This window comes from Acipenser ruthenus, chromosome 1, assembly GCF_902713425.1.
Source record: "Acipenser ruthenus chromosome 1, fAciRut3.2 maternal haplotype, whole genome shotgun sequence".
NCBI classification, from domain to species: Eukaryota; Metazoa; Chordata; class Actinopteri; order Acipenseriformes; family Acipenseridae; genus Acipenser; species Acipenser ruthenus.
This window is the reverse complement of record NC_081189.1, coordinates 41,382,276-41,398,576: the sequence shown is the minus strand read 5'-3', so window position 1 is coordinate 41,398,576 and position 16,301 is coordinate 41,382,276. Positions and strand designations below refer to the sequence as shown.

At 40.2% G+C, this 16,301-nt stretch overlaps 1 protein-coding gene across 2 annotated transcripts in view; it reads right to left on the bottom strand.

Annotated features, from left to right (window-relative positions):
- The window catches only part of LOC117421018 (uncharacterized), a 62,896-nt gene that overhangs the window by 30,434 nt on the left and 16,161 nt on the right, over positions 1-16,301 (bottom strand). Inside the window, exons 6-8 of one of the 2 annotated variants that reach the window (XM_034034864.3) lie at positions 10,804-10,944; positions 4,944-5,005; positions 2,183-2,327 (exon numbers count right to left, since the gene is read on the bottom strand). In XM_034034864.3, coding sequence (XP_033890755.2) covers positions 2,183-2,327; positions 4,944-5,005; positions 10,804-10,944 — 348 coding nt within the window. The remainder of the gene's footprint in view (positions 1-2,182; positions 2,328-4,943; positions 5,006-10,803; positions 10,945-16,301) is intronic. The other variant, XM_034034865.3, reaches the window with a different exon arrangement.

Genomic DNA, 16,301 nt, shown 5'->3' with positions numbered 1-16,301 from the left:
GTTGCATTTACAAGTTGCACAGCGTGACCTATTGCATGGAAACTTACCCTTAAGACTGTCCAGATTGGGTCGAATGTTACTGTGGACCAGATGCTCTCTTAGATTTTCTCTTCTGTATGACATTAGAGGAGGGTTATTGAAAATAGGAGCTGTAGAAGGATCATCTTGAAGAATGCTAAAATTTCTTTGTATGATGTGTTGTATTTTTTTGGTCATAGGATGATATGTAAGAACAAGGGGAATACGATTGTTGGTATTCTGTGTTTTGGTTTTGTACAAGGCATCCTTTCTGTTTATTGTCGATACTCTTAACTGAGCTTCTCTAAGTATAGTGTCTGGAAAACCACAGTTTCTGAAAAATGCACACATCATTTGTTTTATTCAAAAAATCACTATCATCACTGCAAATGCGTCTCAGTCTTAGTAATTGGGAGTATGGAATGGAGTTGCGACAAGCTTTGGGATGTGAGGAGTCGTATCTTAGATATGAATGAGAGTCTGTTTCTTTGTAGAAAATTGTAGTATTGATGGTACAATTAGAAACCGTGATGGTAATGTCTAAGAAAGAAATTTGTTTAGAAATGTTCCATGTATACTTTAGAGCTGGATGAAACTGGTCAATAAAATGTATGAAATCCTTTAAATCTTCATTAGTGTTATCTGAGATGCCAAATATGATGTCAATGTATCTAAAATATAACATTGGTGTATGTCCCTTGTACTGTTGAAAAACTTTATTTTCGACCCATCCCATCCCATACTGACATATATATATATATATATATATATATATATATATATATATATATATATATATATATATACACACACAGCTGTGCAGAAGTCTTAGACATGTTGCATTTTTCTACTCTGATGCATTATGAGCATCAACAATTTACTCAAAGCCTCCACTAGTGTTTTCTACTATTATAACAACCTTGACTTGCATAAAGAAGGAAAAACATTGAGTGAAATAGCTTGCATCACTTGATTTTCATAATCAACAAGTACAGAGAAACATCATCTGTTATTGACAAACCTAGGACTGGAAGACCCAATAAGCTGTCTAACAAGGATGAGCAATACTTGAAGATAATAAAGAAGACAAGCGCTGAATTAACAACAGAACTGGCAGAAGGCACAAGTGTCGTTGTCCATCCATCAACAGTCCAAAGCACCTTTGACCACTGTTCCGTAGTCCAATTTCTGTGTTCTTGTGCATTTTAGCCTTTTAGTCTTGTTCCCCTTTCTTAACAGAGGTATTCTTACTGCAACACATCCTTTAAGTCCTGATTTCAAGAGTGACCTTCGTACTGTTGATTTGATCACATTTTTTTTTTTTTTAATTCTAGATTTATACGTCCAGGAGTTGTTTATTATTATTATTATTATTATTATTATTATTATTATTATTATTATTATTATTTATTTCTTAGCAGACGCCCTTACCCAGGGCGACTTACAGTCGTAAACAAAAAATACATTTCAAGAATCACAGAACAAGTATTAATACAATTAAGAGCAAGTTTAACGTTTTTATTTCATTTGTTTAACAAAGGGTGTATGTGTTAGGGTACCTCACACTTAGAACTACAAGCTCTTCTGACAAAAGCTGTAACACTAATAATAAATGTATGAATCACCCCAGCTCAAGATTCAACAGAAGGACCTGGTTCACAGAGCTCCTATACATCTGCTTTATTAATAACGTGTAAAAAATAATGTAATTGTATGTAAAAATAATGTGATATCTTGTAACAATTGTAAGTCGCCCTGGATAAGGGCGTCTGCTAAGAAATTAATAATAATAATAATAATAATAATAATAATAATAATAATAATAATAATAATAATAATTACCTTCATCCTAAAAGCTGTATGCTGTGTGTCTTATTGGTGTAACTATGTACTATTGTGTTGGGCCAATGGCTTCATTACTAAGCTGTGCTTGACGAGTCAGTACTCTCCAGTATAGGTAATGCATGATGCCAACTGTGAAATCTAGGAGGTAATGCTCTAGAAACAAACAATTATAGTAACCAAGGATCATCTGCTTTGAAGTTACATGAACTTTGCATCGACAATATTGCATGCACAATTCAGGAACCAGATATACTGACAAACAGGTCAGAACATTGTTCTAGTGCGTCTAATGGATGAACTTCATAAAAACCGTACTTACAGAGTGTTTTATCATTCGCCAGCCTTCTGAAGTGTTGACAAACTTGAGCTGAATGTGAAAGGTCTTCATGGGAAAGCATCGAGAGAATGTAAATCCAGAGTTCATCAGGAAGGAAAATCCACATAGAATGCTCACCATCTCTTGTCTATGTTTGGATTAAATGTAAAGCAAAAAAAAAAAAAAAAGTCATTACCGATATTGTAGTTAGAACACAAACATAGTTTATGACAAATAGCAGCATCAAGTGTAAAGACCATTGCACATTGATGCACTGACTGTGGAATAAAAATCTATTGGATTCAAATGTCTTTGTTATATGGGTTTTCAAATTACAGGATCCAATGATATTTACTGACCTAGTAGAGGAGTTTAAACAAAAAAAAGCCATCTTTGTGCTGAATGTTGGAGTACGCTTACACAGTCAGTTTATTCACAATATTAATGGATGATAAATAGCAGAAGAGATTCGTTGCACAATGGCCTGTTTATTGTTCTATGTAAAGTTCTGCATTTTACAGAAATCTTTGATCACAATAGTATTATTTACAAAAAAATCCTTTGTCCTAATTTTTCTTAGCTTTCCTTGCTATGCTATGCTTTACCAGGCTTTAATTCTGGTTGTATTTCATCATGGGAATTAATTGAATCATTATGTAACACACAAGGCATGCGATTTATTTTCATGCATCTGGTACATAAGGTTCTCTTGATTCACCCACTGAACACAAATACTAATTTGTTATGTTTATGTCAGCAAGTGTTTTTTTTTTTTTTTTTTCCATGTATTTTAATTTTCTTGCTCTATTTAAAACATTTCACTAAATTATTTTGTTATAGGTCTGAAACGTTTTGCTTCACATTCTGAGTTTATCTTTGTTTGGCTTAATTTCCATGACAATTTTTGAATGTATTGCTCTTGTCTTCTTGTATTTTTTTAAAAAATGGGGATGTTTTTTAACAAAAAAAAGCAGGAACTTGTATATAACTTATAGAATGAACTTGCATGATAGAGTCCTGCATCAGGTCGGGTACCCGCAGGTGACCTGCAAAAGCAGGTTGGATTCGGGTCGGAATGTTAACTTTTTCGTGTTTTGTGGTTTGCGGTTTGGGTGCAGGTGAAAAAATTTAATTTTAGGGTCTGAATTTGAATCACCAAAAACGTTTTCTGTCCTTTCAATGTAGTCGTCTGTAACCTTTTCCCAAATAACGTATTAGAAGGTAAATGTACTGGTATTTCCTGCTGTAAAGCAGGAGGTGATTAGGGAGGAGTCAGCTGACTAAGCAGTGTTTTCGGTTTGTATTGCTGCTTGTTTGATACGTTGCAAGATACTTTTATCACGTCTGCTTGGTAATATTAAAAATGCCTGTAGACGAGGTGAATCAAAAGATAGCGGAGGGTTTATATCATGTAGTGGTTAATAGTTTGTGTGGTAAATCACAAGTGTGGAATTCTTTTGGAATCATAGCGATTGAAAATAATGAACATGTGACTGGATTCGTTGCTTGTAAAACTTGTCGTTATGTTTTTGTGAACGACAGTCACAAAACTGGTACATCATCTCTACGAACGCACATATGTAGCTCCCTTTCAACTGGTGGCACGAAAGGAATAGACAGGCAAAAAATAATAGGCAATTTTATAGTAAAGTAATTAGAGATAGGCCTAGTTAATATGTTAAAATCAGTACGTTTACATGACAAAGCGTTTTTTGAAAACTAATGTTTTCGGAAAACTGAATCAGAAAACTGATTTTCTTAAAACGTCACTTTTCTGTGTTTACATGATTAACGATAGAAAGTCTAATTAGAATTCAACTTTATACATGGATTGAAGTTTTCGGAAAACGCAGGATATTTTTGCATGCAAAGTACTGTAGTAGCCTAAGTACGATTTGAACAGACCGGACATTTCTGCGATAGAACGGAGACCAATCCAATATAGTGCTTTATCGAAGTGTCAGGTCTTAAATTCAAAGATCACTATCCTATACCTCTATTCAGATTCCCCACAGTGTGCAATCAGCCTTTCCATCCTGTTCTATATTACCAGTTTCTTTTGCAGACATTATTTTAAATTATCACGTCATTTTAAAGCTGGAAAACATTTGCTGCTTCAGTATGGGCTATTAACAAATACATACAGACTTTAACAAATGTATTACTTTATCCCTAACTAGACAAATGGATGCATGCAGATTGACTACTGACTAAAACCACGTGCAGGAATGAAGGTCAAAGTTTGCACATGTGCAGTACGCTATCAGAATAAGTTTTCCGAAAAGTGCGTTTACATGATATACATTTGGTCAGTTTTCGGAACTGAATCGGAAATTTCTAGGTGCTGTTTTCCGAAAACTGACTTTCGGAATATTCCGACACATTTTCCGAAAACTGTGTTTACACGACTTTTGATATCGGAATTAGTTTTCGGAAAACTTAGTTTTCCGAAAAATATCGGAATTCTTATGCTCATGTAAACGCACTGAATGTTAAAATATATCCAGACCACTAGAGAAAGCTACCACATGGTATAGCCTATTGTATAAACTCAATCTGTGCAGAATGGTAGGAGGTAGAGATATCTGTGTGTGAATGTGAGAGCATGCGAGAGTCCGTCGACACAGGCAGTAGGTAAAGGACAAACACTTGCAGGCTCGGGTCGGGTCGCGGGTAAGAAGACGGTGCAGATGCACAAGGATCTATTTTTCCAATATAATGTTAAATTTCCACTGTAAAATAGAATATTTAAACACAAACATACCATGTTTTTCAGTTTCCTGGGTTCTGGGCACTGTGTAGTGTTGAGGTGCCTCGTTACAGTCCCTGAAAAAAATATTCACTGTTAAAACCTCATTAAAATTGTTCTCACAGGAAATGAGAGGGGGGAGGGGAGCACATAGACTTATTTTTGATTTGACGCTAATTACACAATTGTTATTAAACAGAAGCAAATTACAGTACATGTAAAATATGTACCTGCTGTGATTTCAGGCCACTATCAAAATTGAAGCAATGTATCTGAAACAAATGAATATAGCTCACGCTCTTTAGTGAGAGCTCTGGGACTCCAGGTTTGTACCTGTGGCTGGACCAAGGTGATAACGGTCAGGGGTCTGAAGAATCATCAAGGGAGAAAGAGATGCTTGAGGTAGAAGGGGCAAGGGCCTCTTATTAATCAGTACTTCTTAAGAAACCGAATCAGACGAGTGAAATCCAACGACAAGCAGCACACTACAGTTTGCAGGATATCAGCACCCCTGTTATAGACAAGAGTAGTTCCAATACAAGTGCAGCTAGTGATGAAACCATTGATCTTAATGAGCCTAGTCAGATGAACCAGCCTAGGAGAGAAATGAGCCTCTGAGAAAATGACACAGACCTCTGCTTTTTGTGGCAAAATTATGTAAAACAGTAGAACAGCTGGATAAGTTTGGGAATACCATCTATGCTTATACTGTAGGTGTGAGTGGTTTGGTGTAGAAGATATAAAGTAATGAGTAACTACGATTTCAGAAAAGTCTAGGTGGCAGCTGGAGATTGTAAAAAGAAGTAGCACACAAGAACCATCTTTTATAAAGATCCGTTCAAGTTTGTGAAGATCGTATTCTTACAACAACTAAGCCTGTGTTGAAGAGATATCTTGAAGAGACATACGCTGAACCAAGAAAACCGGAGCCTATGTCAATTCCCTCTGATATTCCACCTATTAATTCACCACAATACCAAATGGAGGACTCTGCTCATTGAAGAAGGTGGAGCAAGCTGTGAAGAAAGCAAGGGCTTCATCATTGCCTGGGTTCAATGGTGTACATCTTGTAGAGGCAGTCTCCCACTACTTGGCAATTTCTCGAAGTCGGAATCATGGCAGGCTGCACCATTTCTCCCCTGGCCTTTACCAGTAGTGGAAGGAGAACGTCTGGCTTCTGGCATGTGGCTGCCATCCCTTTGAACATACATGGATGACATAATCACCATGACTACAACACCGATCGGTTACAATGGTAAACTAGCAGATATCAGATGGGCACGTATGCAGTTCAAGCCAGCCAAGTCGAGGGACATCTCCATCATCAAAGGCGTGGATAAAGTAGTGGATAAGGTATTCTATATTGATGGTGAGGCCATTCCAAGTGATAAAATGCCACGAGCGAAGAAATCATCCATAGATAGACACACCCTGGAATAATGCCCAAGAGGTTGCGAGACCTCTTGTGGAATGACCAGTGACCTTCCCTGGTGGGGGCAGGTTGGCTAGATCATAGGCAATCCGGACAGTGTCTGGTAATCCACTTCGACAGATGCTGTTTGGACAGGGCTTGTCCATGGAACTGAGACCCATAGTAGATAGAGCTGCTCTGTTTGACGCCAACCCCAAGTCCAGTCAACATAGTACAGTCAGGGGCCAGGCTCACAGCTGCAGGTTCGCTGGGTCAGTATACTAAGTACAATCTTTAAATGAGAAAACAACAACAGAATTGTAAAATTGTACGGCAAGACCGTTTCAAATGTTTTTGACATTTTGTCATCACCAAATGCATATGCCATTTGCACTGCACATCGTTTCACTGTTTCGTCATCAGTCAGTGGCTTTTTAGCCTGTGCCAGCTCAAGAGCAACAAGGTATGATGCAGTGAGTAAAGTGGTGGCTCTGGAAAACAACTCTGCTGCTTTAAAACTTTGCCTTTTAGATGAGCAATGCTGGCATCTCTAGCATCGGCAGTATATTTGTCATACTTTGCTTTGAGATTAGTACTGTAGTGACGGTTCGTTGTATTCCTTTGTCACTGCCACGAATTGCAAACATATAAAGCATTGGGGCTTACCTCCAAATTCAGAAAAATATATTTTCACTCCCACCATGCATTGAAGACTTGGTTTTCTCTGACTACCTTTCTTTTACTCACAATAAAACTTTAAGTGTAAAGCAAGAAGAATATGGCAAACGTTTGTCAATGCGCTGCATCCAGCCTTACTCACGGCACAGTGGATATAGACCTAACGCTTCAGGGTATTGAATTTCTTTGTTGTATTCAGCGTACACACAACTCAAAGAAGCGCACGACCCCTCCCCCTAGCGATTGGTCTTGAAACATGCACTTTATACTCACAGTAATTTATGTTTATCACAGCAAAATAAAAATGTCACAGCAGAACAGATAATCTGTTAACTGTTGGCAGACCACAAGAAATAAATTGGCGGGCCAGATGCGGCCCACGGAGTGGCTGGTATAGACTAACCGGTCTGAATGGTGGTCAGTACCCAGGTGTCTGTGGTTCATGATCAGCAGTCGTCCAGATGGCCCACATGATGACACAGGCCCTGGACCTATGGCAGCAATGCCCTAGGGCTGTTGGTTTGCCAGGGGTGGTGCCCCTTTTCCCTGTTTCGTTGCAGAACGGCGCTTGTTGCCGCACCCCATGCGTTGAGGGGCTGGGAAATGGTTTGACGCAGTTGCTTTTGTGGAAGAAGTGGTAGAACGTGCCCGCTTCGGGGGCTGTGGGGGCCTCGGCCACCTGTCTGTCGCTGGAGGCTTATGAGCTGGTGAGCGTTCTTAAAGGACCCATGCCTAGTGAGAACGCTGCAGCATCTCATCCATAGTGGGCCCAAACATGTGCTCTGGTGTAACTGGGGCATCAAGCAAAGATGCTTTGTTCCCATCGGGGACAGGCCTTAGATAGCTAGAGCTGCCTCCGAGCAGCCACCAAAGCATGCCCACTGTACTTTGACAGCTGGAGCAGATGGTCATTAACCGGGTGCTGCTCGTCCAAACAAGGGTCTGTGGTCCGCTGACAATGACTGCAGCAGCATAGACTGCTACCAGTATGCTGTTTCCAGGTGGCCCAGGAGGACTGCACCACCTGCAAAAGGTCTGCCAGTACCGGGGGGAGTGAGAGCTGTCGAGTGGCAGTCATGACCTTGTCAAAAGAGTCATCATCTGGATTCCATTTCCGGTGGCCAGGGCACTTGCAGAGCTGCAGTTGCCTCTTAATCAGAACGTTGAGCACCTCTGACACGGAGGGGGCCATCACAAGAGACATGGCATCAGATTCTGTGTCCTCAGATGGGGGGGCCAAGCACTGGGCTTCAAAGTCCCCAGAGGCTCTGAGGGACAGGGTGTCCTCATGAGCTAGCTCAAACCCATGCGCGGCTACCTGCACCATTGGGGAGGCTGGTGCAGCAGTGGGGCCCCACAGGGTCCCTGACAAGAGGGTCTACTGATGAGACATGACCATACAGAGCTTATTCATTTGGCTAAGAACCTGGTCTAGGCCCATAGAAGACTTGAGCGATGGCGTACCCAAACAGGAGAGGCACTTATCATGCTTATCCTCTGCTGGATGTTGCTCTTGTATAAAACACATGGGTGAAACCCAGGCATGGTGCAGATAGCCGTATACAGAAATGTGAAGGGTGCGTATATTTAGGTATATACGGTAACTTGCCGCACTTTGCACAGTAAATACTGTCCGGGTGCGGAAAGATACACTGAGGCGAACTCCATCTTTTTCATAAACTGGTACCGGCATGGAACCAGATGCAATCACCCAATGTCCTTGCAGGACTCGGCAACGACCAGTGGGCTCAGTGCCGACAGTATGCTGGGTAATGCTGGGTAAACAATGTTGGGGCAGCAGTGTGGAGTAGTGGTTAGGGCTCTGGACTCTTGACCAGAGGGTCGTGGGTTAAATCCCAGGTGGGGGACACTGCTGCTGTACCCTTAAGCAAGGTACTTTACCTAGATTGCTCCAGTAAAAACCCAACTGTATAAATGGGTAATTGTATGTAAAAAATAATGTGTTAAAAATAATGTAATTGTATGTAAAATAATGTGATAACTTGTAACAATTGTAAGTCACCCTGGATAAGGGCGTCTGCTAAGAAATAAATAATAATAAATAATAAAAATAATGCTGCACAGATTAATAATGAGCAATGCTGCAAAGGGTGAAACCCAGTACTTGGTATGGGGCTGATTGTTGCAGTCACAAAGTCGCCCGGTGCAAAGCTGGGAACCGTGTGGAATGGGTTCGGTGGCCAATCGATGACTGGTCTCTGCGGGGTGCTCTCAGTACCAAGTGTAAAAACACTGGAAATGGAAATGACACTGATGGAATCATATGACGAGTGTGTGAGGGAGGTAGCACCTGTTGTGAGAACTGGGAGAAAGTGGAAGATGCAAAGGCTGCCCTTTGTATCAGTGATAGCATGGGGCAAGTACAACAGAAAAGCGGAGACCTTGGTTTCAATTTGGCTCCCCTGAGATGGCACAAAGCAGCTTGGTAGTTACTGAAGTGCAAAAGCAGTAGGAGAGGATGGGGTGTGTCAAAGCGGGGTCCCAAGCTAAGCAGGGAGAATGGATGAGATGGAAGAATGTGGAACAGCATAAGATTGGCTGGCGAGACCTGTGGGCAAATGAACAGAGGAGGATCGGCTTCCTAATCAGGTCCACATATGATGTTCTTCCATCACCGTAGAACTTGAATATGTGGGTAGGAGAAAACCCTGCATGTACTTTGTGTTAATCACCAGTTACCCTGATGCATGTGAGGTGGCTCTGGGCCAAGGTCACTTCACTTGGCATCATGACCAGGTGCTGCAATGCTCGGCATTAGCACTGGAAGAATGGCGTGATAAGATCAACAGCTGCCAATATCAGCAATAGCTGGAACACAAACAACAATATTCCTCTGCCCAGAAGAGCAAACAACAAGAAAGGTTATTAGAACTAAGATTCGCCTGGGACAATTAGAGGTTTTCTAGAGATTGGAAAATGCAGGCAGATGTTGGCCAGCGCCTTATTTTCCCACACGATATTTCTACAACTACCCTTTGACCTGACATTGTCCTGTGGTCAGTCGTAACATACCCTGTTCTGGTGGATGAGACATAGAAGAGGAAGAAACTCCAGTATGCTGAGTTAGCCACTGAGGTGGAACAGCGGTGGTGGAGAGTCCAGGTTTATACAGTAAAGGTGGTTTATCTCAGCTTCTCAGTGATATTGGATTCAGTGGACAGGAATTGTATAGTGAAGGCTTTATCAGAGGAGGCAGAGAGAAGTAGCAACTGGCTCAAAAAGAGAGGTGATGGAGAAAGTTAACATCAATAAAAAGTAATGGATGGCTAAGGCAACAAAACCGAGCTGGGTTAGGTGGGGGGTGAAGGGGAGTTGTGCTGGGATGCCAGCATCACTGTCAAACCTTGAGGTGTTGTGGGCTCCTTGACAAAACACCAGAGATGAGAGATGCCCCCCTGATGACCCTGTGAAGTGCCCCACCCAGCCCATTCCAGACCGTTGCCATGCTGAGTCCCTGGAGAGGCTGCATTTTGGTTGATCCCTGGAGCCAGCCTCGCTATCGCTGTGTGTGTTGCATGCGCCGGGGAGGTCGCAAATTGGCTGGTCCCTGGAGCCAGTATTACACTTCAGCCATCAACACCGGGCCAATAGGAAATCCACATTACCTGGCAGAGGAAAAGCTCTGAAGGCTCATGTATTACAGCAAAGCTACCTCTATGTTGGTCCCCACCACTAGTATCTAATTTTATCTTGGCAAAAGCCAATTCAATATTAGCATGATGTAAATAACAGCCACTCTCATGTAATAAAAATCAATTACCCCACCTGCATTCTTGCATGTAGTCCTATTATGGATATCCACAGCATTATGAATGTTGGTTGATCTTCTTTTTTGAGCACCACTGTAACCAGCACTAGCTGGTCTCTTGTTAAAATGTGCTTTTAGATCATTACCTCCAGGATGACCTACAAGTGTATCACCAACAAAGAGTGAGAGGCAGAGAAAGAGGGAATAATAAAGGCAGGCAGTGTATTATTGCTGTATAATTCAATTTATAATCTTCACCAGATCCCCAAGAGAATTACATAGTTTATTATTTTGTACGCTATACTGTACAGTATATGGATTTTTACAAAGCTTATACAGACATAATGTGTATATATGTATATAAGTATAAACAGTGCATGTAAAAATAAATATTTGTATTCTTTACTCCTAGGCAGGTTTTATCAATTGAAAACACACCGTGTACAGTTTAGAACATAATAGCATGAATATCAAAGTTGCAGAAAAACGGTAGCAGCTACAGTAGCAACATAAGCTGTTATCTAGTGCTGGATAAAAATCTCTGATCCATGCTTTCCATTAAAGTCCAGGTCAGAAAACCTTCTGGATAATTAATTGTGACACGTTGCTTTGCACTGCACATTTCCAAATGCCTTAACTACTATGGAACCCTTCAACTGCAAGACACTTGCTCGTGAAGGCATTGCCCAGCTGAGGCCGTGTGAAGAGGCAGGAGTTGTCTTGAGAAGCCCAGAAGTAAGGTAATTTAGTGGAGATTGATCCCAAACAGTATATAGAGAGGGTTTGGGTAGAGTAGTAGATTGCGGGAGCGTTCCTTTTAGTGGGACTAGCGCTCGCCATTTGTGTGGCAAACTTTTATTTTTAGATTTGTTTTGTTTTGTTTTCTTTATTAAATGTGACACTAGGGCTACCCCAGTGTCAGCACTTGTGTTGTTATTAAATCTGTGCGCCTGTGTGGCGTGTCAACAACCAATGCTCTGTGTCTGCCTCAGATTTTATCAGTGACGACCCACACAAGTAACAAACCCCCCTGTTACAATGTAGCTTTTAGAAAGAAAACAATGCAACAAATGGAGCACCCTCAGTTATTCTGCATGTATTCATCTGAGAATACAGATGTGAATTTACTAGATTCAAGAAGGCATGTTTTATTGGAAAAATCAGATTACGCTTCAACATCTGGCTGAGTCTAGTAATCAAAATAGCTCTTCACTTGCTATTTTCGCATGCTCCTCTGTATTTATAGATAGCGTTTTGTAATATGCTTTATTCACACCAGAGGCAATGTGATATGGAAAAGCTAATGTGTCCTTGTAGCGTAATGTTGACCTCCCCATACCTTTCTTTTATTATTAAAAGACGTATACCAAAACATTTGTTTTTTCTTTTTTCTTTTTAAAGTTAGAGTGCCCAATTATTTTAATCCTGATTTTCTGTCTAATTATATTCTCTCACCACAACAACAATTCCCCACACAGCTCAGGAGAACTTAGCCAACTTCCTCTTTTACACCCAGGCATCCGGAGGACAAAGGCCAGCCTTGTAGACATCGATCCAAGCTCACCAGGCGCTTGGCCAGTAGTCTGCTGTAGCGCGATGAGGAAAAACATTGCGACGCTCCCTTCGGAACCCCCAGCTAAGACCGGCGACTTTGCACAGCCAGGACACAAAACTGTGCTCCCCTGACTGTGTGACTCACCCTGCACATCATGTGGCTGTGCTTTTTAACATGTAAGCCCCCGTCAAAGATTTTTTTACCACTGTTTTTCAAGCCAATTTGAAATTCCCATTTCACCTTACCGATACAACCTGCTGACCGATCAGATCAGGAGGAGGGAATAGTTCTCGCTGCCATCATCTCTTTTCACCTGAACCAAAACAACCAAATGTTGCTTCTAAACTACTCAGCCTGGCCTTGTTGGGCACCTGACCAGTAGGGGTTGTGGAATCGATGATAAGTTGAACTAACCCAGGCCAATGCAGCACTCCCTGTGGGCCACTCGATGTAAATGGTATGTAGTTTTTTACTAGGTGAACCATTGGGACCCCCCTGGTCATTATTTCATTTTTTTTTTTTTTTTTTTTTTTTACCACACTTTGATATTCTTTTACGACAGTATACTGTAGTAAACTTCTGTTGCTTTCACTTCTGATTTACTACTATTAATGATTACAAACATTAAGCAAATTTAATGTAGACATCTGTTGATTGTACAGGTCACATTGTTTATACTGCGGGGGAATACATTACATATCAATTTTATTTATAAATGTTCCCTTTATTACATCATCAAAGGAGCTGTCTGTTTAATGCACTTTCTGGCTAAAATAAAAGGCTGCTAGGAGTAAAAACACTTTGCATCATTGTCATGCAAATGTATGTTCAAGTATGTATTCTAAACATGAATTGGAAGGAGTGAAGGCTTCTCTTAGACTGAATAAATGTAAAAAGCAAAAAGAAATGTATGATAGATTTTTATAACTGTAAATTATCTGAAAAACTGGACATTCAAACTACCTGTGGAGTTCAATTTTGGACGAGGGAATAATACAAAAAAGTGGATTTGCTTATTTGACCTTTAGAACTAGAGAAAAAAAGGGGGAAAAAAGAAAAGCAATACTGAAAGCAATACTAAATACTGAAGTAAAACACACTTCATATTTCTAACATCTGTACATATTACTTTAACTTGGCATGGTCAATGTGATGATGCATGGAAATCTAAATCTCACACAACTAGCCTAACTGCTACTGGTGCTGCCTTGATGCAAAAGGAGAAAAAACACAGGACCTCTTCCTTTACAAGGTATATACACTAGTATGTCATCAACAATTCTATGCATTTACAATAAGACAGAGTAGATACATCAAATTTCATGAAAATTGACCTAATCTGTTTAGTACCAGTGACACAAAAACACTAAAAACATTGTGTTCTGGAAAGCTTGACACATGCTTGTAGAGATACTTTATGCAATGCAGCACTACCATTTAACAGTTTGTCTTTGTTTTCATAGAAAATGACCCACACCTACACTGTTAACCTTCACATGGCTGTTGCTAATTATATTTGCTTCCAAGAATTCTGCTTTGGTGACTGACAGAAAATGTACATACCATTCTGGACAGGATCACATGGACAAATGGGTTATAAATTAATGGATAAGCATCATGGATAAGAGTCATTCAATTTACAAACCTGTATTGACATGTTGCACAAAATGTACTGTAATGTACTGCACACACACAGCACACCCTCACTATAACGCTCGTCATTATAATGAACCTTCAGCTATAATGAACGTGGCTGCTGGACCCCAAATAAACAAAAAACAAAGAAAGATACTATTGTAACGTATGTGAGGTCTGTGAAGTGCAGGAACGCTTAGAGTTGGAGGGGCTGTGTTTCACATCGGTCGAACAGCCTATGGCGCACTTCATGTCAGATTGATTTTGAATAAAAGTTCAGATTTAATTCGGGATTTGTGCTTTTTTTGTACTGCATTTTAATTATTTAACAAATTAGATAAAGCAAAAGCAGAATACTGCATACAAGAAACGAACAGGTACATGTGATTCTACTTTTATTCACAATCTTGTCTCATTAACTTAACTCCAACAGCTCATCCTTCATTTAGATTGTCCTTTCGTTATAACAAACCCCTCGATATAACGAACAAAAGGCTTGGACCCCAACAGGTTTGTTGTAGCAAGGGTGTACTGTGTGTATATATATAATGTGAGCCAGCTCACAAGTTTACCACCAGGAGTCGTTCATGGCAGGCTTGGTATGAGCCCACAGAGGTTGCCAGTAATGATCAGATGGACCTGTGGGCAGCATACATGCCTGCCATAACGTCAAGGAGTTAACGGGCCAACAGGCTGCAGGTGTGGTTAGGTAGGCAATTATGGTTTGACTATTGTTAGACTATCATTGGCCTTAATTGGCACACACCTGTAGCCTGTAACAGCCAAATGTCTGGCTGATAAAAGGGAGCATGTGCCACCAGTCTGGTGGGTTGTTTGTTTTGTTTTCCTGCCTGAGAACCTCTGGGGTTTATCTACAATAAGACCGGAATAGAATAACTGGAATCAGTGTCGGATAACTTTGTGGTCCTTTGCATCTGCAATTCCCTGTTCTCTACAGGGGCTACGAGGAATGGCCCGTCCGCTGCTGGGATTCATAAAGGACTGGACTGCAGAATAAGGGTAGGAGAAGGGTTTCCTAAAGAAGAAGCCAAGCAAGCTAGGAAAAACCCAAACCCCAGGTGGAATTACCTATTCACCAACTGGATGTGGTTATTGGTCCAGTTGGTTTACATAGGCATTTTTGTTTTGGTGGTTTTGTTTTGTTTTAAATCTTGTTTGAACTGTTTACTTTTTTTATGGACACGTCTCTAACGCAGCTGACATTGCAGTATAAGAGCAAGCCTTATTGAATGCTGGAATAAAAACTTGCTTTGTTTTGGAAACTACTGTCTGTTTTCTCTGTGTGCACCCACCCGCTCACAAGATATATATATATATATAATATATATTATATATATATATATATATATATATATATAAAATGAAAATACAGTGTAAGACTACTAATATATTACTGTATAGCATAGGGTACAATTGCATCTTGTTTAGTTGGTTGAATTTGTAAGAGACTGTATGTACCCTCAAGTTCTCCCTTTTTTTTAAATGCTGATCTTACATCTGGCAGAAATCCTTTCATTTTGGGGGATGAGGTCAACACAGATGAGAAACTCTGTTGTCTTCCGTCTTCTTCAGCGTATGACACATTTGCTGCCGTAGAAGCTAAAATATCCAACAGAGTGCAGTCGGTAGGTGGCCTGCATGACAAACTCATATGTCTCTTTTTGCTTTCTCATATTGCGTAGCTTACACATTTCTGAGGTATTTTTTTTGTCTGTTTGTTTCTTGGCTCTTACTGTTGGTACAGCATCCTCTCTCAATCTGGGAGTGAAACCAAAGGATCTAGCTATCTCTGATATGGTGAAGCAGTGGTTCTCAGTGTGCTGAACACAAATGTGACCATTTGCTCGGCTTCGTTCAGACTTCCGTAAGTTGAACACATTTTGTCCAAGCCCTGGCAACTTTTGGATACTTTGGCCATTTATGCAGGTTAAAACCATCTTGGTTTGTAGTGATGCATCCACCTAAAACACATCGGCGTGGCATTATGGCAAAAACCAAACTACAAGTTAAAAGTAAATCACGGATTGTATCGTTGCCTTCAACGTGAATAGTAGTAGAATGTTGGATTCGTTCACAAAGTTTGTAATTAAAAGGCTACACTAACTTTTTCAATTACAAACTTTTTTTTATAATACATACAGAGTACATTGTTTGTTTGTTTTTTATAATATTTAAACTGCAGTGTTGATCTTGTGGTAGGAAATAGACAGAAATTGCTTTATCTCATTGTACTCATTTTATCAACCCTGATCTTGTAAATAATTTTTTTTTTTAAATGTGTATGAAATTATAACATTATAACAT